The 27,385-nt window shown below is 42.9% G+C and overlaps 2 protein-coding genes across 2 annotated transcripts in view; one reads left to right on the forward strand and one right to left on the reverse strand.

Annotated features, from left to right (window-relative positions):
• Positions 1-821, reverse strand: part of SETD3 (SET domain containing 3) — a 77,087-nt gene extending 76,266 nt beyond the window's left edge. The window contains exon 1 of the mRNA XM_012650096.1: positions 598-821. The gene's annotated coding sequence lies outside the window, so the exon portion shown is untranslated. The remainder of the gene's footprint in view (positions 1-597) is intronic.
• A 397-nt stretch (positions 822-1,218) lies between these two features.
• The window catches only part of CCNK (cyclin K), a 27,251-nt gene continuing 1,084 nt past the window's right edge, over positions 1,219-27,385 (forward strand). The window contains exons 1-11 of the mRNA XM_012650097.1: positions 1,219-1,360; positions 11,881-12,129; positions 12,607-12,688; positions 14,003-14,134; positions 18,448-18,553; positions 19,056-19,113; positions 19,918-20,087; positions 20,436-20,710; positions 21,552-21,585; positions 24,305-24,376; positions 27,046-27,385. Of these exons, the coding sequence (XP_012505551.1) occupies positions 11,933-12,129; positions 12,607-12,688; positions 14,003-14,134; positions 18,448-18,553; positions 19,056-19,113; positions 19,918-20,087; positions 20,436-20,710; positions 21,552-21,585; positions 24,305-24,376; positions 27,046-27,385 (1,466 nt within the window). The 5' untranslated portion in view covers positions 1,219-1,360; positions 11,881-11,932. The remainder of the gene's footprint in view (positions 1,361-11,880; positions 12,130-12,606; positions 12,689-14,002; positions 14,135-18,447; positions 18,554-19,055; positions 19,114-19,917; positions 20,088-20,435; positions 20,711-21,551; positions 21,586-24,304; positions 24,377-27,045) is intronic.

Raw genomic sequence — 27,385 nt, forward strand, 5'->3', positions numbered from 1 at the left:
GAAAGATGACCTATTTCCTACGACTGTCTTTATAACTGGACGGTGACAGGAGAGAAGCAGGGACTGGTCCCCAGGCAGCCGGGTGGGCACCTAAGGTTTGGAGAGAGAGGAACATGAAAACCACACAGCCTTCCCCCAACAGTGGGGTGACGGGAGGAAGGAAGGAAATGAGAGCGCGACCCGGCCGCGCGCAGAGCCAAGCCGGCGAGTGCTAGGGGCCCGGGCCCCACCCGAGAGCGGGCGCGCGGGGCTGGGCACGAGAGGCGAGCGCGGGGAGGGCGCTCCCTGCACCTGCCACCCCCCGGGCCTCGGGAGGCGCGGGCACGCGGAGCGTCGGCGCCGGTAGGGGACGGGGGCAACGGCGAGCGCGCGCCCTCGCCCCGCAGGGCCGTCAGGGCAGAGGCCGAGAGGCGCCCCCCGACCCGCCATGCCCCCCACCGGGCGCACCCCCGCCGCAGGGCGCCCCGGGCCGGGAGCGGCAGGCCGGGCGCGGGCCGGACCTCGGCCGAGGGACGCTGGCCGGGAAGGGGACGGCCTCGCAGTGCCAGGGGGCGGCGGCGCGAGTTTCCTCAGCGGCCAGCGGCCACCGGTACTCACCTGCCCGCTTCCCCTTCGCGCAGCGGGAGCTACACACTCCAGCCCGGACTCCACCGTCCGCCTCAACCAACCCCCAGGTGGTGGCGGCGGCGGCGGCGGCGGCGACGGCGGCTGCCGGACGGGAGGGGCGGGACGGCGGCCTGAGACGGCCCTGCCGCCGCGGCCCAACCCGGCTCCGCCCGCCCCCGGACCCCGCCCCCGGGCTGCCGCCGCCGCCGCTCATTGGCCCGCGCCTCACACGCATGGGCGCGGCCCCGCCCCGCCGCCCAGCCGCCGTTCCGCGCGGGGTCCTCCCCAGCCAGTGGGCTGGCAGCTTCCCGGGGCGAGAGCGGCCGGTTCAGCCGCCGCCAGCCCCGCGGCCACCATTGGCAGGACTGCGCCCACGCCCGAGCTCTGATTGGATGGCATGAGCGCCGGCCCCGCCCCTGCGTCCAAGTTCCGTTAGCAGGTTCGGTTGCTTCAGAATTCCCTTTCGCCCGGGGGGCGGGACCGACGGGTTGGGCCCTTTGGCTAGCTCCTCCTCTTGCACGCAGTTGCCACTGACCCGCGGGGCGGACGGGGAGGAGACAGGCGGCTCGTTCCTCCTTTGAGTGCTCTACTTTCTTCTGATTGGTTGACAGGCATCCAACTCTCACCGCCCCTCCGGTCGCTTGTTTTTCGTCACGAGACGCAGAGTGATGACGTAGTTCCCCGACATTCCACATCCAAGATGGCCGCAGTCGGCAAGGAGAGACGTCGCTAAGGGGCTTGCCTGAGGCGAGGGGTAAGTGACCGACCGACTGCGGGCAGCGCCGCCCACCTCCCACGTACCTGGAGGTTGGAGTGGGGTATGGTCAGCTGCCGCCATCCACTAGCGGAGTCTTTCTTCCCGGATTCCGCCTCCCTCCGATAACCCCAAGTGCACACTGAAGTTAGCGGGCGACGAGGGGCTGTAGGGCGGGCTTCGGAAGAGGGTCTGAGGCGCAGGGGCGGGACAGCGAGGCCAGGCGGATCCTGGAACTGGTAGCGGCCCTTGCAGCGGGCGGTTAGAGTTCGGGGACTTTCTTGCAGGTGGGAAAAAGGGGCAGGGGTCTTGCACGCGCGCGCCTATTCTCACAGCCGCAGACTACCCGCGTCTTCCCAATTATTTCGCGGCGTGTCGGTCCCAACCTTAGTTAGGCCTGAGACTTTGGAGATTGTTTCATATCTGGATACTTCGACTTTGGAGTTTGAAGAGCCACGTTAACAAGGGTGGGACTAGAAATGAGGCAAAGGCGCTTCCGCGATTGGATTCGTTCTTGCCGAGACATCGTCCTTACCGACCCTTTCCTGAGTGGTTGATTTGGTTTCTTACGGGAGGAATGGTTCTTTAAAAAGTTGGGGCGTAAGTCTAAAGGTTATCTAAAAGCTTTTAAACTATTATCTGCAAAAAGTACGCTCGGTAACACTCCCTAAATTTGGATTTCCAGTTAAGCGGAGCTTTCGCCAAGTCATCTAAGGTTAGGAACGACTTCAAAGAGCGTTTCTTAAGGGCGGTCTTTTATGTTTTTAAGGCAAACTTGGTAATGTTTGTGTCTCGTATTCTAGATCGCTCTTTAAAGCTGCCTGGCACGGTGCCTTGCAATTGTAGGTGCCCATTAAAGGTTTGCGTTAGTGATGTTCCTAGAATGAAAGCACGGAGTTTTCAATCCCCAGCGCCTAGAACACTGCTTGACGTTTAATAAGCCCTCTATATTGCTGAATGAAAGAATGGACGGATGATGGTAGTGGTAGTAGTATTAATAGACATTTTGGTTACAATTGTTATTGTCCTTAGGATGCTTACCTGTTAAGTAGTCTTGACTATAAATGTAATAATTGTCAAGGATTGTTTTATTTTTTTCAGAGTGACTACCATCTAATTTTAGGGTTTTCCCCCTTTTGTCTCATTTTTATTATATTGTGTTGCATTATTCAAGCATAGTAGTTGATTCTTGCTCAATCATGCTTAACATTTGTTCCATTTTGAAAATGTAGTTTGCACCAACAAGCAATAAAGAGACATAGTTGTTAATGAGGTTCTTAAATTTCAAATGCTACTTCTAAAATTGAATGTCATAAAGAAAAAGTTGGTCATAGTTTTGACCTATAAAATGAACTAGTTCATTTCAAGAGATTATGTTTGAAAGCAATAAATTTGCTAAGTGTCTAAAGGGGAGGAAAATGTTTTTTGCTTGTTTTCTCTAAAACTATGTAAGGACAAACAAAATCAAAAGGAATTAAATACAAGGCAATTGAGATTATAAAGAATATCTAACTGGGTTCAATCTAATTTATGTTTTCCAGCTCAGATAAATTATGTGGCAGAGTAATTGCAGATAAGATTGTAAAATCATTGTTCATAGCTTTTCAGGAATCCTAAAAGTACAGTTAATAGCAGATTGGAGTCTGGTAAATGTTTAGTTTTCACAGCAAGGAATTAGGTGGCTCTTGGATGCTGGAACTTTTCATAATCTGTTTTACAGTCTTGTTGGGAGAGCAAAAAGAGAGTTTGTGAGTACTGGGAAAGGAGATCTGATTCCCTCAAACCAGCGGAACTTCAATAAGAAAAGGTCAGGTGACACAAATCATATTTCTTTTTGTCACAAGCTTACGAGACTGGTAGTTAATGGAGGCTTGCTGGCCATAAGTCCATTTAGGTTTCCTTCAGACACTCAACATAATCTCTCTTTCTATTCCAGTAGACACAAGAGATAAATATACACTGGAAAGGTATAGTTAGATGGATTTATGTCCGCTCAAATTACCAAACCCAAAATGTTGAGTAATGTGTTGGTGTCATCCTGGAGAGAGGTCTTTAGAGGTATGCTACAGGCCTCTGGTCTTGCCCTTACTCTGGTTAATACTTTTTTATTACCAACTTTAAATATATAAGAAGCATGCTTCTCAAGTTAATAAATGCATTCAAACTGTGTAGTGATAATTAGCTTGCATGTTAGATGACACTTATCCAAAGAGTTCTTAAATGCTGAAATAATAGCCCAAAACTGACAAAATATAAATTTACTAGGGGTGTTTAAATTTACAAAAACTCAGTTGTACATGTTCGAAATGAGGAAGAGCTGGCTTCACAAAAGTGGTTCTAGGATGTCATGTTCCATTTACAGAAGCAAAGTGGTGTCTGCATTGAGGGAAGGCAGTATCTCAGTCTAAAAAAGTAAGACAGATTGTGGCTCTGCCGTTCGATAGCTGTGTGAATTAGGCAAGTTGTTTCGTGTCTCTTTGCCTGCATTTTCTCAGTGGTAAGTTGTGAGGGTAAGAAAATATAGCTTGCAAGCACGCTGTAACTCAGTGGACACACAATGAACATGTTGCTAATTGTTAGTAGCCTCCCTCCCCCCATGTACTATGCAGATCATATAAAGAGTGTTTTTTCCATTTTGATTGCTAATATTTGAGAGGACCTTGAAACACTAAAAACCACATTGAGAAAAATGGTCAGATTTGTTTACCCTGGAAGAAAGGAGGAAAAGGGCAGAATGGGAAAAAGTGTCAGGAATAACCCAGCAGGGATGAAACCATAATGGAAAAGAATCTCAGTCACTCTGAGTTGGTCACTCTGGTTCATGCCTATAATACCACTGTGCTTTAAAAAGCTGAGGACAAGAGAAGGGTAACATGTCAAACATGTCTTTACATGTTTGAAAAGCAATCAGTAGATAAGGGAAGTGTATTTTCAAGGCTTAGGGAGCTAGATGGGAGTTACAGAGAGTTGCTAAAAGGCAGATTTCATTCATTCATTATTTTGTGCCATCTATGTAGCAGATCTAGGGGATGAACAGAACAGACAAAAATCAATACAAGATTAATACAAAAATTATGTAAACACCAATTACTAATACCCAGCAATGCCATAGACTGCTTTGTAAACTAAAAAGGTCTCATTCATGAAAGTGGCCAAACAAGGTTAGTGAGTGGCCACATACTACGGTTATTAAGAGGGAATTTCTGTACTGGGTGAGAGAATTGAGTAGTGACCTTTACTGTTGTTTCCATAATTCTAAATGTTGAAAATGTATTTAATCTTTCATCATGTAAAATGATATACTTAAAGCACATTCCTGAAAGGTGCTGCTAAAATATCTTGACATGCTGCTTATTTATGGAGAGATTTTCATTTTATGGATCTCATAAATCCCAGTCATTTTCACGGTAATCACAAACTGCTAATGAGAAAATTTGTAACATTAGGGTCTTGTAAAAAAAAAAATTGAAAAGTAATCAGGAACAGGGTTATAGAACTGAGGCAAGAACTTTTTCAGAGAGATACGTGATTTAGAGGACTGTTTCTATTCTATTTATGTACATTTGTTTTCATTTTGTTTCATGTATTTTCATTCTGCCCCAGAGTCTAAAGGGACTGGGATTATTAGCATGGAGTTTGGTCAATGTTAGCAAGGTAAACAGACTTGAGTATTTATCTATTTGCAGACTGAGATTCTTGTTTTGTTTGTTTTTAAAGACAAGGTCTCACTCTGTTGCCCAGGCTAGAACTCAGCTCAAGAGTTTGTGCACCACCATGCCCAGCTAATTTTTTTTTTTTAAGAGACAGGGTCTCACCATGTTGTCCAGGTTGGTCTTAGACTCCTGGCCTTAAGCAATCCTCCCACCTCAGCTTTTTAAAGCACAGTGGTATTATAGGCATGAACCAGAGTGACCAACTCAGAGTGACTGAGATTCTTTTCCATTATGGTTTCACCCCTGCTGGGTTATTCCTGACACTTTTTCCCATTCTGCCCTTTTCCTCTCAGCAGATGTCTTGGCACTCTACTTCTCAGAGAAAATGGAGGAACTCTGAGATTTTTATGAGTTACTTCCTCCCCCTTAAAATATATATATATATATATATATATATATCTGTCACCTAGGCTGGAGTGCAGTGGCAGGATCATAGTTCACTGCAACCTCAAACTCCTAGGCACAAGTGATCCTCTTGCCTTCCAAAGTGCTGAGATTACTGTGCCCAGCCAAAAGACTTTTTTTTAATCTTTCTTAAACTTTTCCTTCCCTTCTCAGAGAAAGAATTTCCTACAGTTAACTTTTTTACCATGGTTTTGAATTATCCCTTGGCCAGTTAACCCCCTCTCAATGGCTTGTTTAGACTCCTCTAGTGATTCCTTTCTTTGTGGCTGTGGACATTTTTCATTCTCCTTTATGCTGAAAAAAATAAGAAACAAAACAACAAAACCTACCCACTGCTATTCCATCCTGTCACTCTCTCTGAGCAACAGACACCTCAAAAGAATAACCTGTTTCATAGCCTGTTCATTCCCTATCACCCCTTGTACTTTGCCTTCTCCCCCACTGTACTTCTAAAAATATTCTCTTATTTATATGTGTGTATCACTTTATTGAGATATAATTCATATACCGTACAAATCACCCATTTGAAGTATACAAGTCTATAGTTTTTAGTATTTTCAGAGTTGTGCAACCATCACCACAATCACCTTCAGTCTCTCTAATAAATAACTAATGACGGATTCAACTAACCTTTCCTTAATTCCTTGTCCTTTAATTTTTCTTAAGCATTTGTCACTGTTGACTACCACCTCTGGTTTAAAGCTGATATCCCTCCATTCCTTCCCTTTCTCTGTTCTAGTGATTCTTCTTACATGCTACAAGTTCATCAGAGTTCTGTCCCAAGGCCCATCCTTTTTCATTCTCCTCCATCACTATGCCTTAATAGTTATCACTTCTCTATAGATGAATTACAATTAGATAAGTTCTTTCCAGATTTTGACAGGCTTATTTATCTGTCTGAAAGATATTTCCACACAAGTATCTTACAAGTTCTTCAAACCTAAAATTTATAGAACCAAATTCTTCTTTTTCTCCCCTCCCCCATTAAAGCCAGGTATTTCTTGTGTCTTCCCCATTTTTCTTTTTAGTATCACCCTTCTCTGTCAGTCAAACTTGAAATCATTTTTTTCCATTCTTTGCCTCATGGCCAATTACTACATCTCCTCTTTTTCCCACTGCCATTGTGCAGGGACATGCCTACTTAAACTGCTACAGCAGTCTCCTAACTGATCTTTTGCATCCTCTACAGCCCCTACCAAAGTACTCTCTCTTCCCTTACCATGCTTTATTATTTTTCATGGCACTTATTCTTCCCTGACAAATACTTACATATTTGTTTCTCTTTGCCTCTCCCCCTAGAATGTAAGGATCTGGTGAGGCAAAGACCTTGCCTGTCTTGTTCTCTGCTATGCCATTGGGGCCTGGCTCATAGTAAATGCTTGGCAAATATTTGAATGAAAAAGTACATGGAGAGCTGTTAGGTTTAGGTATCTTAAAGTAGTGATTTCCAACTAGTATACCATGAATAAATTGCTAATATGCTAAGATACTGATTTCCTCAGCCAATTGACCAGTTGCCTTCTGTCTTGCTAAAATGTACATAAATATTTTACACTTATTAATAACCAAGAACCGAAACATCTCAAATGTCCATACAGTAGAATGGATAGATAAATTGTGTTATAGAATAAAACACTGTATGGCAAACTTTCTTAACTTTAGCACTAGTGACATGTTGGACAAGATAATTTCTTATGGGAGATTACTCTGTGCATTGCAGAATTTTCAGTAATATTGCTGGCCTCTACGCACCAGATACCAGTAGCAGCCCCCCAATTATGATAACCAAAAATGTCTCAAGACATTGCCAAATGTCCCCTGGGAAGCAAAATTGCCCCTGGTTGAAAACCACTGCTATGCAGCAATGAGAATAAAGAAATACTACTCTGTGCAACAGGAGGAGTTAATCTCACAAACAGTATTGAGTAAAAGAAGCCCAGCTGTGAAAGAGTGACACTGCGTCATTGCACAATCCTTCAAAACAGGCAAAACTCATGATGGAGGTAGAGGTCGGGGTAATAGTTCTCTTTAGGGGATTAGGAAAGGACCGAAGAGAGCTTCTGGGATGTTGGTAATAGTCTGTTTCTCAACTGTGTAGTGTTAACACAGGTGTGTTTACTTTGTGAAAATTAATCAACTATGCACATATAATTAGTGCACTTTTCTTTTTGTATGCTATAATTCAGTTAAAAATGCCTTAATTTATAAAATCACTACCCACACATGAGCAAATATTCCTTGGCTGTTAAGAAATTCTGACCTAGAAGAGATAAGGATATAAGGAGTCCTCCTGATCTCCTAAGCAGTCCCATCTGATTGTTTTCCCTACTTTTTATTACACGAAGGAATAGTACAATGACTACTCTTCTACCTATGGTCTAGACTAAACACATGTTAATAGTTTGCCATGTGATTGTGTTTTACCTAAATCATTTAAAAGTAGGTTGCAGACATTATGACACTTTGTTCAAAATACTTCAGTGTGCATCTGCTAAGAATAGCCATTCTCCTATGTAATCACAGTATCTTTATTACCCGTAAGAAAATTAACTGACGTAGTTCCCTAATATCCTCTATATATACAGTCTATATCTATAATAAATAAAATTTCCCTAATGGTTTGAATTTTCTTTTATAGCTTTAAAAAAAAACAATCTAATCAAGATTTACACATTGCATTTGGTTGTTAGGGCTCTTTAGCCTTTTCAAATTGAGGACAGTCTCTCCCATCTTTCTGTTTTTTCATACATTCACTTTTTTGAAGAGACCAGGTCAGTTGTCTAGTAGAGTGTCCCACTTTCTAGATGTGACTGATAGTTTCCTTGTTGTCCCATTTAACTTGTTCTTCTAACTCCAGTAGTTATTGTAAACTGGAAGTTAGGTCTAAAAGCTTGCTTGAATTTAGGTTAAGCTTTCTGGGGGTCAGAAGACTACATGGCTAGGTAATATTTATTTCACATTGCATCACATCAGAAGGCATTTAATGGCAGGTTATCACCCTATTAGTGATACCAAGTTTGATCATTTTATTAAGATAAAGATCCTTTTTTTTTTTTTAACAGCGGTTATTACCAGTGCTAGCAAAGCGGATTTATTCCTTTTCTATATTAATATTACTATGGACTCATGGATTGTTTAGTCACTATTTTACGATCAGCCACAGTCATTTTTCTTTCTACTCTTCAAATTACCCAGTTTGTCCAGTGGGCACCCATCATACTGGCTCCTGTGTCTTCTGATAAGCTTTGGTTAGTCTGAGTACATCCCAGGCAGGCCCCTACCCCAGACTGGAAAGAAGCCTGGTTCCTTTAGAGAGTGATGATATTGAAAAACTAAGATTTGGTATTTAGGCACGTCCCTTATAGGGGTGTCAATGCTTCTTGGTACTTAAAACTGACAGACCTGGGATATACATGTCTATGTTTTTAACCATGATTTAATTTGATATTTTTAACATTTGATCTTGTGCATGTATATGTTTGTCTCCTTTGCACTGGAAATCTTGGTTCCTAACACTGTTAACATATTTACATATTTGCTTTATCCTGCAATATACAAAAAATGTTTGAAAATAATAATATTAGTGCTACTACTAACAGTGCATTAATGAAATTTAAGATTTCTTTGCAATTCTTTTTGTTCTTAGAATGTATATCACTAAGGATGAAACAAGATCAGAATTTACTTGAAATAGTTTTCTGTGTGTTTATATTGCCCATTTGGTGTACAGTGGGTTTATTTTGAGTTTTAGGATTTGTTTTTATTTTTAGTTAAGTTCATGATTGGGTTAAATATTTGCATGATTCAAAAGTTAAAGTTACAAAAGGACTCAGGAGCCAACCTGAAAGAGTGCCCAGTGGCCACACTGGAATAATTTGAGCAACAAAGTAAATGATGATATTATAGTATTGGATTATAACCCACAAAATAAGAACCCACAAGTCCATGCTAAAAGCAATGATTGAATAAATAAATGAGAGAGAAGGAACAAATCTTTCTTACAAAAGAATTCCAAATAATAAATGTTGAAGGAGTGAAGGAAATAGAAAATCACCATTAGAGCACCACAATAATTGTTGCAGGCAGGATCCTCAAATGAATGCTAAAGTTGGTGCATGAAAGTTTAAGGAGAAACAGGTATTCGCATAGTATTTTACATTGTAAAATATTTCCCCCAAAATATTTACTTATTGCTGTGGTGATTTTAACATACGTCCTCATATTCTTGGATACTTCTCCCTGCAGAAGGTGGGACTTAATTTCCCTTATTCTTGAGTGTAGGCTGGACCTTGTGACTTGCTTCTAAGGAACAGAAAATGGGAAGGGAAAAATATTATTTACTTAAATTACAGCAAGAAACCTGGCAGACCCCATCTTAGCCAAGAGATGATGGTGAGCATCAGCAGTAACAAGGTCTGATATCACCTGCCCTCTGTTACTCAGCAATGCTGTAGGAAAGTTAATTTCTTAGTTTTGATAAATGTACCATGCATGGTTATGGAAGATGTTAAAATTAGGGGAAGCTGACTGGAAGAGTATAGACAAAAACTCTTTTACTATCTTTATAACTCTTCTGTAAATCTACAATTATTTTAAAACAAAAAGTTTTGTAAAAAGTCAAAGCTATGTAAAAAGATATATACTCAGAGAAGTCTTGTTCCCATCTCTCTTCTTTCCATTCTGTTCTTCCCCATTCCCTATTGGTAATCATTTTTTTAGCTTTTTAAAAGCTAGGGATGTCTATTCTTCTTTCCCCTTTTCTCACATAGGTGCTAACGTACTACGCATACTGTCCTACAGCTTGCTGACCCTGGAGATCTCTCCATCCCGTACTTAAAGGTCTTTCTCATTCTCTTTAATAGCTGCATGGTATGCTGTCATATTCATGTACCGTATTTTTCTCCACCCTGGTGATGGATATTTAGATTGTTTATAATTTTCGCCATTATAAATAACACTGCAGTGAATAATTTTGAGCGTATGTTTTATAATTGTGACAGTATTTTCAGAGTAGATTTCTAGCAGTGGAGTTGCTTAGGTCAAAGAGCAAGTGTCATTTTGTTAGATATTGCCAGCTTCCCCTCTGTGACAGTTGTACCGATTCATACTCCCACCAGCAACATATGAGATTACCTGCTTCTCCCTGGCCTTGCCAACAGAGTAAATTGTCAAACCTTTGGATTTTTGCCAATCCAATATGTGAGAAATATATTTCAGTATGATATCTGATTACGAACTGGTCATATTTTCTGAGGCTTTAATTAACTGGTCTGTCTTCCTCCCGCCCCCAGCATAGCCCAGTTTAATCAATCACACACAAAAATGTAAATTATTAGTTCAAGCAGATTGCTTTTCTTCAGGTACTTAATTCTTCCTCTTGGAGGAAAGACCAGATTCCCTTCAGAGCTTCAAGATACAAGGAGGAGAATACTTAGCACTGCCATGTCGTTTTCCCCACCAGAAATGAGGCAGGTACACAGAAAAAGGTGAACTAATGGGGGCCCTGGGCACAGAACTGCTTTGCTGCTGTTTTGGTTTGCTTTTTGGGTAACGAGCCTATCCTGGTTCTGGCCACCTCTTTTGGAACCCTTTTGCTGCCCTTTTGAAAATTTCTGTTGTCTCTGATCCAGTTTACAAACAACTTACGTATTACAATAGCCTCTAGATGAGATACTCAGGTTGTTTTGTTTTTTTTTTTCTTCTCTCAACATGGAGCTTTTAGACAATCTCTTTATTCTGAATGAAAGAAGGGAAAGAGGATGAGAAAGCAAGAACGATTTAAAGGAACTCCATCCCTCATGGACTGCCTCCTTCCACCTACTCCCCCGAATCACTACACCCACACCTGGCCCACACCTGGTTTATATTCTTCAGTTCAATGACTTGTGCAGATGTGAATTAACCCAGTCCCATGGCTTTTCTAAGTAGAAATCAAAATAAAAAATGGAAAATTTGATCAGATGCTGGATGGAAGAGATGGATAATTATGGAGCATAAATCTTTCTAGAGGATTAAGACAGGCCCGTGTTTTATTGAAGAATGGAATCTAAACCAGCATTAGAGAACTGTGTCTGGTGAAGAAAAGCAGGAGGGAAGTGAGATGTACTAAGTTTCCAAAATTTTATCAAACACCTTTCATCCTTTAGAAAAAGAGCGGGAGGAAATGCTCCTCCTTGTGAACTGCCATGAAATTCGGGATTTATTAGTTCTGGGGTCACCTTATAGTATGTGTTAAATTGGCCTTGGAGGTTAGCCTGGGCAATGGATTAGTGTAGTTTCTGTGGGAAACTTTCAACCCAAATCACATACAATCTAAGGTTGTAGATTGTTCATGATGATTGGGATTGCTTACAGTGTGGAATATCCCTTTCCCGCTTTGCTTTCTTTTTCTCTTTCTCTTAGGATTCTAACATTTTCAGAGAACCTTTGGGAAAGAACAAGTCTACTTCAATAAATGAAGGAGAATAAAGAAAATTCAAGCCCTTCAGTAACTTCAGCAAACCTGGACCACACAAAACCATGTTGGTACTGGGATAAGAAAGACTTGGCTCATACACCCTCGCAACTCGAAGGACTTGATCCAGCCACTGAGGCCCGGTACCGCCGAGAGGGGGCTCGGTTCATCTTTGATGTGGGCACACGTTTGGGGCTGTATCCTGACTCCTGGGAATCTGCTGTAGATAGGCTCCGCTGCTGCCGCCAGGAATTAGAGTAGATACTATAGACAAAATGTACAGAAGTTTCTCTGCACCAGAACCGTTCTTAAATATGTGTGTTATTTAAATGTTGTTCCTGCTTTGCCTGGCTCTTCAGGGGGTTTTTTTGTTTCAGGTTTATCATTGAAAAGTGTAGACTTAGCCATTGAGCTTGTGGCCACCCAGAAGGAAAACAGGCGCCCATTAAGATCACAGTTGAAGTGTTTCTAAAGGCTTATGAAAGCATAAAACTTCAACTCACTAATTCTTGTACCAGAATTCCAACACCCTACGATTCCCGTCTGCCTGCTTTGCCACTGATACTGTTTATCACTGATTTTTGTTGTTGTTGTTTGTCCTTATTTGTTTTTCTGCATTGAACTAAGAACATACCTATAAAGTTATTGACTAGAGTCCTTAACCAGAACAACAGACACTATGATACTCTGGCAACTGGAATAATTTATTTTCATCGCTTCTATATGTTTCATTCCTTCAAGCAATTCCCAAGATATGTAAGTGTTTGAATTTTGTTGTAATTCTCTGTTATATGTTACTATTTCCACACAGTTGGGTGGATTAATTGTAGTCTCTCTTTTTATCATATTTTCCAGAAAATATTTATTTTTATATGGTATATACTAGATATAAACAGGTTTAAACTTTGTTTTTTCCAATTAACCATGTTCAAATCTGTTTTCATTTAGGCTAGTATGGACCATAGTCATATTGTACTTTGTATTAAAGTTCACTTCCTTGTTACCTTTCCCAAGATAAATCCGGCCTTATAATTGAGACCCAACAAAGACCAACAAAGCAATAGGGGATGGAAATTCTCTAACCATGTCACTCATTCTTCAGTTAGTCCTTGACCCTGCATTTTTTCTTGTTCTCTATAGGAAATCCAGAGAGGGAAGCTGCCTCAAGTAGCTTTTAGTCCAGAGTAGGTGATATGACAAGTACAGATTACATGGGAGAAAGTGAGGCCATGGGAGAGGTACAGATAGAGGGCTGTGGCATTCAAGGGGGAGATTAATTGCATCTTAGAGGAAGCAGGGAATATGCTGAGAAGGAGATGCCAGCAGTAAGTTAAGCCTTGAAGATACGTAGCGCATAGATGTGCTGAGATGGGCTAGGTCAGTAGTCCAGCAGAAACCAGCATAAGTAGATGCAAGGGGATGCATGCAGCATGTTGTCAGCCCAGTCAGGAGCTTCATTTGGCAGGAAGGGAACAATGGGACCCTAGGTGAAAGGGTAGGCACAGTCAGACCATGATAAGCCTTGAATACCAGACTACAGAAATTTGACTTTAGTAGGTAAACAGTGAAGCGATTGAATAGTTTCATGAAAGAGTTGACATAATTAGACTTAACAGGAAGGTCATTTTATTGGTTTGTTTTGGTTTTGGGGGGCAGGGTGCAAAGATTTTACTTAGATTTATATTCATGTCTTCCTTACTAATTTGTGAAGTTCTTGAAGGAGAAAACCATGACAGAATCAGTTTTGTGCCCCTGGCATAGTGTCTGACATCCAATGTGATTGGGATTATGTGAGGAGAGTGGGGTGTGAGAGGGATTGGAGTGGTGAAGAGAAGCTGAAGATAGGGTGGTGCAGACCTCGGTGATACAGGGACTGAACCAGGGTTGAGGCAGCTGGAGGAATAGCATCTTAGTCTGTTCAGGCTACCGTAACAAAATACCATAGACTGGGTAATTTTTAAACAACAGAAACTTACTCTTCACAGTTTTGGAGGCTGCAAAGTCCAAGATGAAGGTGCTGGCAGTTTGATCTTTAATAACAAAGATCAAGAGCTTTTATCTCCCTTTTAGGTGACAGGAGCTTGTTGTCTATTTCTGGCTGGGAAAGTAGAAGAAACACCAAAAAAATGTAAAGATATCATCAAGACAGCTCGTAGTTTATTAAATGATGTACAGTTTGGCCAGTTTGGAGATGACCCAAAGGTAAGAACTATAACTTACTGTCTTCAAATCTTGATTCCTCAGGGTAGCATCGGGAAACTGTTCCTTATGTTGGCAATGGCTCTGGCCCCTGTGTCTGCCAGTGCCTTGAGCTCCTAAGAGGGCCTTATGTAGAAGATACTGCTTGCTTTTCTAAGAGAGGAGGGAAGATAATGTAGCCAACACTCTTGTGGTGCTTCCTAATGTGTCTAGTAGTGTTCTAAGCACTTTAGAGACAATAACATGTTTTATGGATATGAGCAGAAATCCTCTGATTGTCCTTAGCACTCCACTTCTTAGTTTGGTGGTGATGGTGGGGTCACATCTCCAGCCAGCATCTGGGTAAAACAGAAGTGTGTATGCTACATGTACATGTGGAAATGCCTACATGTGCTGTGTGTTTTTTGCTTCCCAAGAATATCAGAAGGATTGACGTTTGCAACATTTTCAGACACGCTGAGATTGATACTGTTCATACCATCCATCCTATTCCTTCCCCACAGCCTCTGCCAGTGTTAGCAAATGGTGCTCAAATAATTGAACACGTGCATTTATTGTGTTCTAAAAATACCACTTTCAGGAACCAATGGCATTTTTCCTCCACCTCCATTCTTGCCAAGGTCCACCTGTTGTAACCCTTCTAGCACCTGTTAATTATCCTTCATAACATTTATCACAGTGTGTAATTGATGGTTTTTTTAAAGACTTTAGTTTTTAGAGCAGTTTTGAGTTCACAGCAAAAATGAGTGGAAAGTACAGAGATTTCCCATAGATCCCTTGCCCTACCCATGCACAGCGTCCCCCAGTATCAACATCCCCCACCAGAGGGGTGCGTTTGTTACACTCGATAAGCCTGCATCAACACAGCATCATCCAGAGTCCATAGTTTATGTAAGGGTTCATTCTTAGTTTTTTACGTTCTGTAGGTTTGGACAAATGTATAATGACGTGTGTACCATTATAGTGTCACATAGTGCATTTTCACAGCCCTAGAAATCCTCCATGCTCTGCCCATTCGTCCCTCCCTCCCTTCTAACGCCTAGCAACCACTGTTCTTTTTACTGTCTCCATAGTTTTGCCTCTTCCAGAATGTCACAGAGCTGGAATCAAACAGGATGTAGGCTTTTCAGATTGGCTTCTTTCACTTAGTACTACACGTTTAAGTTTCCATTAGATAAATTTTTTATGAAATAATCACACATAACTCTCTCTCCTTTCAACTGTAGGATCCGTGAGAGCAAAGACTGTGTGTCTGTTTTGTCTAGTGCCTAGTTCAGTGTCAGGTCAGAGGAGGCATTCAGCAGGTACTTGTGGAGTAAATGACTAATGTTATAGGGGAAAATTCAAAATCACAGTTAAAACAAAGCCAAGGCAATGAAGTTCAGCACCAGTCGTGGTCTTGTTTTTTTCTAACTAGCTTGTATTGTCTTACAGTTGTTATCTTTCTCTCTGCCAAATAGTATTTATATATGCGTATATAAAATGTGTAGTCATTTCCTCATTGCTTTGGGTAGTTAACAGGGACCCAAGATGCTTTTGTACATATTGTGGTTATGATCAACACTAATATTTTATAAGTATTGTCAGTGTAACTCTGTCCTTAAACTTAATTATAAATCTATTAGCCTATTTATAAAAGTTTAAACCTATTAGGAACTCATATTAACAATAATCAAAAACTCAACCATCAGATAAAGTTTTAATGGCTATGGGTATTTGATTTTTACTAAGTCATGAGGCTCTGCGTCCCTGATGTGACTAGTCCAAGTGTGGAGACATGCGGTGCTTCAGTCAAGTCTTGGTCATGGGGCAGGTGAACCTTGTGGCTGACAAGCTGTGGTTAAGGATCAGGCATCACACGGATCTGGGGCCGTGGCAGAGCGAGAGCGTGTGGCAGCAGCTTGTGTGTACTGGCCCAGGGTGCCTTGGAGAAGTCCCCCTTTACTTTGAGCATGTACCCACTATATCATCAAATCCAAAAACCAAGACTGGGTCCAGGCACAGTGAAGTAGAGGTTCTACAGCTGCAATGCCCCAGAGAATAGGAAAAGGGGGATTGTCATACCAATTAGACTTGAATGAGCAAGAGGGCTCTGCAGCTTGCCCCTCTCCTCTGCCATGTGCAGCCTCCCCAGACATGATTTGGGGAATAGGGATCAAAGGCGAGCACCCTAAATCTGGGAGCAGTGAAGACATTGTGGAGGATGCTTTCCTTGGCAGAAAGGAGGGCAATTACTTGGGGGAGGCAATATAAGTATATAGGAAAAATAAGATCACAAATCACATGGAACTTTTTTTTTTTTTGCCTTAATTATAATAGCTTTGCTTTAACTGTGTAGCTTTTCCCAACAATTTTAATTTCTCATGTATTCACCAAATATTTTAGCCACTGTGTTAGGCACTAGACATAAAATACTTGGCAAAATAGACATGGTCTTTGCTGTCATGAATTTTACAGTTGAGTGACAGGATAAATTTTAATCAATATTAATAACTTTGATTATGAGTTATGGTAAATGCTATAAAGGATCATTTAAAGATGCTATGACAGCATTCGACCCAGAGACCCAGACAAGTCTCCCAGAGAAATATGGGGTTGAGGGAAAGCTTCCCTGAGGAATGATGTTTGACCTATAATTACCCCCACTGATTGAATATTTGAAACCCAGAGAAAGGGCAGGCCTTGGGCTATCTTGTGACACTAAATGGGATACAGCCTGGAAGCCAATTGGTACACTGGGTAAAAGAATTGTTTCTAAATTTAGAGGAAATGTTGAAGCTTCTGGGAAATAGGTGGTGACAATAACAGGTGAATTTAAAAAAAAAAAAAAAAAGCCCAGATTTTTTTTCATACTTTGTGAAAGTTTCTAAGATTTTAAAAAACTTTCATGAGAAAACACTTGGGAAACTAGGGCAGAAAAATCTTAGTCTTGCCATGTTATTTGGAATAATAAATCATCATGGAATCATTTCTGTATCCTATGAAGTAATGCCATACTTCTAAATGAAAACCTGTTACCTATGTGTCTACTCTTCCTGGAGTTAATGGGTTTATGCAACTGCCGATGAGATTTTCAATCCTCTACAAAAGTCTCTTCTCTGATGCCAAATAAGTAATTCTAATTGTTCTTCCTACACAGCGTCTTACTTTTGTTTTACACTGTCTTTAAGTGCTAGGCGCAGTCAGGCTGTACAGTGGTTGAATTTAAGAAGTACCAGTCGAGGGATATTAAGTAGTTAGAGAGTATAATAAAAGAGATTTCATTTACAATAGCAACAGTTAAATAAAATATCCAAGGAGAAACCTTGTAGAAACCTTGTTGGGGGTAGAGAGGACTTTAAAACTACTAAAGGACTGCAAAGATTTTAATAAATAAATAAATTTTTGACAGGAAGATTCAATATAGTTAAAATCTCCATTTTCCTTAATTCTGTAAATTCAGTGAGTTCCCAGTCAGAATATCAATGGCTTTTATTTTTTCTGGGATGATACTAAGTAAAATAGCACTAAAATTTGGGTGAGAAGGGACATGCAAAAACAAGAAACTTTTTGAAAAAGAGGAATCATAATGGAACTACTGTGTCCATTCCATATCCCTTTGATCCTGGTACAGAAGTAGACAAACAGATCAATGAATAGAAAATATTTTATATGTGTATGTACATATGGTTTAGAATGTGATTAAGGTAGCATTTTAAATAAAATAGGAAATGATAACTTATTCAGCAAATGATGTTGGAACAGCTAATTTCAAATAAGTGAAAGATTTAGATATAAAAATAATGTGCCTCTATTCACACATACTATTTGTGCCTGTGTACACACACACACACACACACACACACACACGCAGGTACAACTTAATTGTCTGAGTTTTCGTGAAGCTGCCTGTCATAATCTCTTTCTTGCTTAATGTTTTCAATGAAAATTCCTCCGGGATTGTTTTTTTAATGGGGGTCTTGAAAGAAACTACAATTCAGTTAAAGAATCTATAAAGTAAAGCTAAGTTTTATAAAGAGAGTGTCATGTAAGTATTGAAAGTAATAATATTTCTAAGGATTTTTATTTTGTTTGCAGGCTTTTTTTAGTTAACCCTGTGATTGTTTTATCTTCCTACTTTGAGTTCCTCTCAGAATCTGGTAGTGTCTCTGAGCATGTTAAAAGCCTGAGTGGGAAAGAGGAGAAAAGGAATAATAAACAGTTCTTAAAGTATAATTTGAAGAGATAATAAATAGACAAGAAAACTCACTTTTTTAGTGCTGTTTGAAACTTTTGTGATTGTAATTACTATCCCAACATTTGTTATTTATTTTTAGGAAGAAGTAATGGTCCTGGAGAGAATCTTACTACAGACCATCAAGTTTGATTTACAGGTAGAACATCCGTACCAATTTCTACTGAAATATGCCAAACAACTCAAAGGTAAGAGAAAAGTTTTTAAAAGAACTTTTTCATTCTGAAATCAAGTCTTTATAATATGATGACAGTCAGATTATGCTTCTCAAAAGAGGAAAACAAAGTTCAATGTGTAAAGTACCAAAGGCATAGCTTGCTCAGACAATTCAATATCATAGCTGTTAATGCTGTTTCCTTTTATGCATAAACAGATTCTGTCATCTAGTTGACAAGTAATATGAGAGACAGGGAAATGAGGTAGAATTTTTTAAATAGACTAATAAAATTATATTTGGAGCCAGGTTTCCCATAAATGGTGGTTCAGTATAGGTCATGTGGAAGAAGAACAGAGGTGAGATGTGGACCCACATCATTTGTCCTCATTTCCCAGGCTAAAGCTCTTTGCTGTGTATTGGAATGATGCCGAGTACATAGGAGGTTTTAAATAGGAGGTTACCTGCTGCTTTGTGGCTTCTCGTGGAGTTTTTTTTCCTATTGCTATTAATTTACCTTTTATCCCCATTTCTAGGTGATAAAAACAAAATTCAAAAGCTGGTTCAAATGGCATGGACATTTGTAAATGACAGGTACCTGTGTTCAAATGTCGATTTAATTATAGTGTTTTAAAATAAGCAGAGACTTTATGGCTCATTTAACCCAAACCCCTTATTTTGTATCAGAGGAAACTATTTGGCCCTACTTGAAGAGCCAGTTAATGGCAGAATTGGAGCTAAAGTTCAGGTCATCTGCTTCCCAGTAGAGGGGTTTCTTTCTGCTCTGCCATGTCATGGTGGTGTGAGATGCTGAAATCTTACCACCAGTTTGAAACCTAAGTCCAAAACAGTACACCAGAGAATTTTGGCAACCGAATACTTAGACCCCATTTGGTTCTGTAAAAATATACTTCCCTGTAATGGTTTTAGAGCCTCGATGTTCTTCTTAGAGCCCAGAATCTAATGAGGCGCCATGGTGAGGAACAGATGCCTGTGGATGGAGTTGCTGTCAGCCTTAACCCTGCAGCAGTCAGAGAAGCGTCTCATATTTGACATCCCCATGAGATTTCATTTGAAGAAGCAGTTCAGTGGCTGGGATTTCAAAAGTTTAAAGAACATAAACCATTTTCATTTGTATTTCACTAAATGTAGCAATTTTTGAATGTGCTAGAATCCTTCTGATTCTTTAAGGAACTTTTAGTAACCATGGTTAACTTATTTTGATACCTTTAGAAGAGTAAAGACTTGCTCTTTTATTTATAGTAATTTATTTAATCATGTTTAAGGGAGAATAAACAAATTAACATTTAGATATGGCATCTAATCTCCATGCATTGTTTAATCCTAAGTGTTAGCTCATACAAATCAAGTAACCTTTTTTTTTTCTTATGGAACTAGTCTGTGCACTACCTTGTCACTGCAGTGGGAACCAGAGATCATAGCAGTAGCAGTGATGTATCTCGCAGGACGTTTGTGCAAATTTGAAATACAAGAATGGACCTCCAAACCCATGTATAGGAGATGGTGGGAGCAATTTGTTCAAGATGTCCCTGTTGACGTTTTAGAAGGTACTGGGCATGCTGAGCTTTCTCACGATGGTGTTCCATGTTAAGATTATTCTTGCCTGTGAACTTTGAGTCCCAAGAATGGATTTTCCCAAATAGGCATATGTAAGGAATTTTTCAGAAGGATCTTTTTTAAAATTCTCTAATATAGTTTTCACTTTATCCAAGCACATAGTTTTGGTGAACTAAAAAATACATACCAGTGTTGTGTATAATAAAGATGAAGTAAGTTGCAAATGTGATTCCTGCTTATCGGTCCTTCTAGGGGAATCATAACTGATTCTTTTGCTAGGTAAAATTTTATCTAAAATATCAATTTGTGCTAAATATAATTGTTGGCTATCATTTTAGACATCTGCCACCAAATCCTGGATCTTTACTCACAAGGAAAACAACAGATGCCTCATCATACCCCCCATCAGCTGCAGCAGCCCCCATCTCTTCAGCCTACACCACAAGTGCCACAAGTACAACAGTCACAACCGTCTCAAGGCTCTGAACCGTCCCAGCCCCAGCAGAAGGACTCCCAGCAATCAGCCCAGCAGCAGCAGCAGCAACAGCAAGCACAGCAGCCCAAGAAACCCTCTCCACAGCCTAGTCCTCCCCGACAGCCTAAACGAGCCGTGGTGAGTGAGCCATGGCAGGGCCCTGGACATAGTGGGCTTTCCAAATGGCAGCACCACACCTGAATACTGTTCCCCATTTCTGACTAGATGGAACTGAACACCAGAAGCAGGAGGCGACTTGCCCAAACTCACTGTCTGACTGCATGTGCTCCAAGGAAAGGCTCCTCTGAGAACAAGGCCTCCTCTGTTCTCCTCCTCTTCCAGCCCCCACTGCCTGTGTCATCTCTGCTGGGGCTCTGAAACCTATTAGGGAATATAGTTTCTGCATCCTGGCATTGTCATTGTGGATGCTGGTTACATGCAGCTGCCTGACCCAAAGGGTAAACTGTTCGCTCCACCCCAAGTGGCCCTGACTGCTGTATGCTGGCTGCCAGAGTAATTGTCTCTTCAGTGCTCTTCTTGAGCGTTGAGTTCTTTAAATGGCACAGGGTATTTGTAAAAGTTCCTAGTAGTAGGAGCACAAATCTATTTTCCCCATGGTAGCAACCCTGACCAGTGGAGGAAGCCATTTGTTGTTCCCCAGCCCCCACAGGAAGCCATGTGGGAGGCTCCCACGTTGGCAAAACCAAGGATCCCCTGTAGGAAGTGCAGTAGAGAGCCAGAAATAGTGTTAAGAACCCGCTGTTCCCAAGAACGAGTCTTTCTGTCTGATTTGGAAAAGGGAAAGAGGAAGGAAGTAGCAATGATGATCTATGAGGTGCCATGCCCTGCAAGTTCAGGCCGGAAATAATTTTTATCCGAGGCCATGTTCTGTCACAATTCTGGGAGTGCCTGGATAATCCTTACTTTTCCTCACCATACCAGGACTCAGTTAACAATTGTTTATTTTCTTTTGCAACAGGTTGTCTCTCCCAAAGAAGAGAACAAAGCAGCAGGTAATATCGTATTCCGATGTTTTGTTTTTTAGTATTATGTGTCTCTATACAAAACTTTAAATTCATTTAAATTCTTAGCCAACATTGTTTCCTTTCATACGTAGATCGTCCTTAAAATAGAAAACGTAGAAACGTAGAAACATAGAAAACGTTTCCCTGTCTATAAGAAAAAGTGCATCGTCTTCTCTGTTTATCACCTGATCATATATTTTTAGGTTGTACTCTGACAATAGGTGTCAATACAGAAAACCTTATTGGCAATAAAAACGTAACTCAGTAACATATATAATATATAATTATGGGTGTAAGAGAACTGTTTCAGCAATTTTTTTTAGAGATTAGTTATGCCTGTCACAGCAGTGGAGTCCAGGGCCAACGGACTCCCCTCAGGACCCCAAAGCAGCAGCATGGATGGGCGAAGGGCAGGGAGTGGGCTGTGGTGTGCTGCCCAGAGCCACGGTGGCCCAGCCCTGCTGCTGATGCAGGCCAGGCCTCTTCTAAATGTTACGGGGTTTTTCACAATTATAGAGCCCAAAGTTGGTTAATTTGTTTCTATATTGGAAATAAACGGAGGGAGGAAAATCTGAAACATTACGGAACAGAAAATTAGGAATGTTTTGTCTTTGTGTCAGTGTGCCCTGTGAAACTGAACTCTTTGAAGGGCACAGACCATATTTACTCATTTCTGTTTCTTTGTTGCTTAGTTCTTAGTTCCAGTAAATGATTCATTAAACTGCTGTGAGATCTTCAACTTAGGATAAAGCTACTTTCTTTTTTTTTTCCCCAGTATCTTTGGGGAAGTGATGAATTCAGTACAGGTGAATTTTTTTAGCTCCAAATTGGCAGACGTTAAGCATGAGACACAAGAGTGGGCCGTGCCACGTGGAGAGTGCAGTCAGGTCGAGCTGACGTGCGGGTCTGTCAGAGAAGCAGGAGACAAGCCATGGTGACCCTGGAGGAGGAGTTGCCTTTGAGCAGCCAGAGCTCAGGGGATGGAGCTTTTAGGTAGAAGGATGCAAGTGAGCAAAGGAGTTGAGCATTTGGGGGGAAATGGAGAGGAGTCCTGGAATGTGAAGAATTGAAAGGGAATAGCTTTTGATCAGATCGAAATGTGGGTTAGGACCAGATCACAGATTCCACCTGAAGGAATATGGATTTTGCAGCGGCAGTGGAAGCCATCGGAGATAGCAGGGGAATGGTGGAGTGCAAGTTTCATTTGCGAACAGTCTCCTGGCAGCAGTAAATAGCACACGTGGTTGAAAACGGGGGGAAGCTTACAGTCACCTCAGTGAGGCGTGGTGGCGAGGACAGGCAGGGCTGGCCCCCCACGGTGTGAGGTCACAGCAATGCACGCGCCAGCAGCACAAGGTACACACCAGATTTCCAGGAGTTTGTAAGAAAAGAGAATGTGAAGTATCTCGTTAGTAAAGTTTTATGTTAATTATGTGTTGAAATAAAATTTTTGACCTATCAGGTTAAATAAAATACTATTAAAATTAGTTTCAACTGTTTTTAATTTTTAATGTGGCCCCTGGACAGTTTAAAATTGTGCATACGCGGCTCTTATTATACTGTTAGACATCACTGATCTAGACAGCTTTAGCTGACTGGCTGTGAGAAGAGAGGGAGGAGGTGGGTGCCTGAGGTGAGAGTAATACCAGTTATAGGAGACAGAGGGAAAAGGTAGAGTGCAAGGTGCTGGCTGGTGGGTCTGGGGATGGCCCGTGGGCTTGGTGGAGAGATGGACGCTAGAGACGTAGGTTTACAGTCATCCACTTAGAGGGGGTTCAGTCTCTGAGAAAGACGGTAAAGAGAGAAGAGGTCCCTGGACCTTGAATTCAGCCTGTGTTTGAGAGGAAGGAAACCAAGAGAAAGTGGTCAGCAGTGCCAGAGGAGACGCAGATCTGAGTGGTGTACAAGGCAGATTAAAGTATGTTTCAGGAAGAAAGAGCCACAACATAAAAACAAGTAGAAAGATAGAGTTGTTTTTCCATCGAGTGTGCATGCTGTCTGCCTTCTTAAACAGAAGAGATTGGACTTCCTGCAGCCTGTCTGGGAGACCTAGCACTGTCATTGTGGGTGCTGGTTACATGCTGCTGCCTGACCCCAAAGGGTAGACTGTTTTTTCCACTCTGAGTCGTCCTGACTGCATGCCTTGATGAGTGGTGGATCCTTCCTGCTGTCAGCACGCCCGCCTCCGTCACTCTACTGACTCCAGTCAATGTGCTGCCTCTGACGTGCTGCCAGCTGGAAATAGTATTTGTGAGAGAGAAAGTAAAAATATGTCTAAAAATAAAAAAGTAGAAATTCCTCTTGTGAGCACCACGGGCCCGGTGACCTGCCGTTGCTCCTCAGGCTTGTCTCTGTACCCCTGTACACGTGAGGACTCCCGGTGGTTGACCCCTGGGCACTGAGATGCTGCTCTGCAGTTCTCACGCAGGGGGACTTGCCTGCAGTGGTCAGCAAGGAAACCGGGTGGACGTGGAAATGGCTGTGACAGTGGCTTTCTCTTTGGTATTGGATTTGTTTTGTTATCTTAACAGCGTCAGGCATGTCGTTTAGCTGAAGCCTTCAAGTTCCCCTAAAGTCTTGGTAGTATCTGTGCTTTCTCTCCCAAAGAACTCTCTGGCAGTATAGTTTCCTTTCCTTTTTTCTTTATCACATGCTTTTTCATGTAAAAAGGTATGAGTGGTGTTTTTAATCCACTTTTTCTTTTTAGAACCACCACCACCTAAAATTCCCAAAATTGAGACAACTCACCCACCATTGCCTCCAGCCCACCCACCTCCAGGTAAGCATCTGCGGAAGCAGCTTGGCCAGCTGTCCTCATCACCTGTTTGAAGGACAGATGTGGCAGGTCCTCGCAACTTACAGAAGGGGGACTGTGTGGCCAAGATTTAAAAGACAGCCATGAGCGAGGATTTTGCAAAAATTGTCCTTATTTTGACAAACCAGGTATTTTGAGGATGTTGTAAAATGTAAGTTCATCTAAATATTCTCTGACCTCTCACATCCAGAGATGCTGAACTACACAGGATAAATGGTTTTAGAATCAGTTTTAGGAAAACAAAACCCTACCAGCTGAAGGTTTATCCAGATCCAGGCAGGATTGCTGTAGATACTAGACTCCGGTCTCTCTCTCACCTGCTTTCTTTTGGCAGGACGTCTTCTCAGTGCATTTTGAAGAATAAGCAATTGTTCAGAGTCACATGGCGAGTACATGAAGGAGTGAAAAGTTCTCAACAAGTACACAGTGAACTGAGAAACCTTTGTGACATCACTAGGAATAGAGGAGGAAAGTTGTAAAGAATACAGCTTTCTTTGCCGGGGGCACCATTTTGGAAGATAAAGCATGTGTGTTTTCCAAAAGCTGGTGGCAATTCTAGAGACGTCTCTGCGCCCTATCAGCAGCAGCTCTTTCAATCTGCTGCGCTGTTGGTCGGCACATGTGGTTCATAGCAATGTGTGCCTGTAGCAGATGTGCCACTGAGTAGGTTTCTTTCTGTTCATATTCCATCGTGGAGGTTTATATGCTTTGAGAGAACAGAGGCATCATTTTCCACTTTGGGCCAAATCCCACAATCCCCAATTTAATATGAACCTTGCTTAAAAAGATGCCTGCACTTCTCATTTAGTATTTATGGAGCATCTCAGCAAGTGCAGTCCCCGCTCCTGAGCCAGGGGCTGTGCCTCCACTGAGCAGAGATGTGGTGCGTGGGGGCCCAGGGCAGTCGGCAGTACCGCTGCCTGCGCTTGAGGGCTCCAGGAGCTCCTGCCTGGGGCTCCCACTGTGGATGGCTGGGACCGGGCCTGGGACTTGAGTGGGACCTAGGAGCGCCCCCAGACAGCTGCTGGGGGGCCGTGGTTGGAGAGAGCAGAGCCCGCCAGTCACACACCGCTTAAGGTCGAGGCAGCAACAAAGGTGGGCAGTGAAGAAAGGAGAGCGTTGCGGTTCCCCTGAGGCACAAGATGACAGGAGAGACGTTCAGGTCAACAGTGATGCTTAGGAGGGGAAGTCTGGTGGCAGTGTGTGGCAGTGAGATGTCAGGAACTCTAGTGTGCACAAGGGAGGTGCTGAGGGGAGACCGCATCCTGTTCCAGCTCAGTCACAAAGGACAAGGCTGGGTGCGCTGGCGACTGAAGAGGCCGCAGAGTCGAGTGTTACAAGAGTTGGTTTCTTAGAAGTGGAAGAGCGCGTTTGTGGACCTACGTTGCTGTGGCATTAAGGCTCGTGTGGGAACGTGCAGGCACCCTTTAAGGCCTCCTGTGACACATGGAGGCATCAAAGGGGGCTGGCACTTTCACACATGGGTCTTTTTAGTGAGCTTCTAGAACCAAAGGGCACCTGACCCTGAACTGGAGCCTAGGCAGGTTCTCTAAGTTCAGGTGTGTCTGACCTTCTGACCGGGTAGGGCACAGGCAGCCCGAGTGACATATCTGTGGCCAGCCTGAAATTCTCACCCTCGCTCTGGTGAGAACAAAAGCACTGTGCACCTAGTGTTGGCATCTACACAACCATGAGACCCTGCCGTGCCCCATCCAGGAGAGCACACGGGCAGGCGCTTGGGGAACCGGAAACCCTCTTCATGGCCTTTGCTTCTCCTGTTTTGTGTTCTTTTCTGGAACCAGAAATTTCCCCCTGTGATTTTGTCTTCTGGGCTGTGTTGGGGAAAGAACACACATTCTAAGTGTTTGTTTGGCTACCCATCGTGGGGTATTCCGATGTCATTTTCCAGGGGTCTGACCGTGACTGAGGGATCACAGGCCAAAACGTGTCAGATGAGGCACTGGGGAAGGGAGTGTGGGCTGTGGAGAGCTGTAGGAGGGGCCTCTGGTGGGCTCTGAGCACAGGAGTGTCTCAGGAATGCCACGTGCTGCCTGCCCCTGCTACACACATAGACACGCACACGTGCAAGCACTCATCTTTTGAGAAAACTGTCTGAGATGTGCAGTGGAGTTTGATCTAGCTTCTCTTCAGTAAAACAGAACCAGAATTGCTACTTTGATGAGTACATTGGGAATGTCAGAGACCTGTACATTTTTTAAATGCCACGGCATTCATTTAACCAACTCTCGGGCTTTCTGCAAAATGCCAGTGCTGCAGACAGTAATTCGATGCGGCCCTGGCTCCCAGACTCAGTCTCCGGGGGCAGAGACAGGCAGAAAGATGGAGGAGCCCCTGTACTGTTTGTGCTAGGAAGAGGGGGCTGGGGCCTGAAGCAGAAGGGGGCTCCAGGGCTGAGGGAGGGAGAACCCGGGTTGTTGGAGCGCGGGAGGGCGGTTCTGACAGGTTGCGGGGGACGGGGGGACCTGATGGCACACACATTGGCCACAGAGATAGCAGCTGCTCCCTGCTCCTCTGTAAGGACGGCCCTGGGGGACACCACTGCCTGCCAGTCCCTTGACAGGGAGCAGACACACTGAGCCATGGCCGGGCACTGACTTATCTCTCTTCTGCAGACCGGAAGCCTCCCCTCGCCGCTGCCTTAGGTGAGGCTGAGCCGCCAGGCCCAGTGGATGCCAGTGACCTCCCCAAAGTCCAGATTCCTCCTCCGGCCCACCCGGCCCCTGTGCACCAGCCACCACCGCTGCCACACCGGCCCCCGCCCCCACCCCCCTCCAGCTACATAACAGGGATGTCCACCACCAGCTCTTACATGTCTGGAGAGGGCTACCAGAGCCTGCAGTCCATGATGAAGACTGAGGGCCCCTCCTACGGCGCCCTGCCCCCAGCCTATGGCCCACCTGCTCACCTTCCCTACCACCCCCATGTCTACCCTCCCAACCCACCCCCACCGCC

Source organism: Propithecus coquereli, unplaced genomic scaffold, assembly GCF_000956105.1.
Source record: "Propithecus coquereli isolate 6110/MARCELLA unplaced genomic scaffold, Pcoq_1.0 Scaffold310, whole genome shotgun sequence".
Lineage (NCBI taxonomy): Eukaryota > Metazoa > Chordata > Mammalia > Primates > Indriidae > Propithecus > Propithecus coquereli.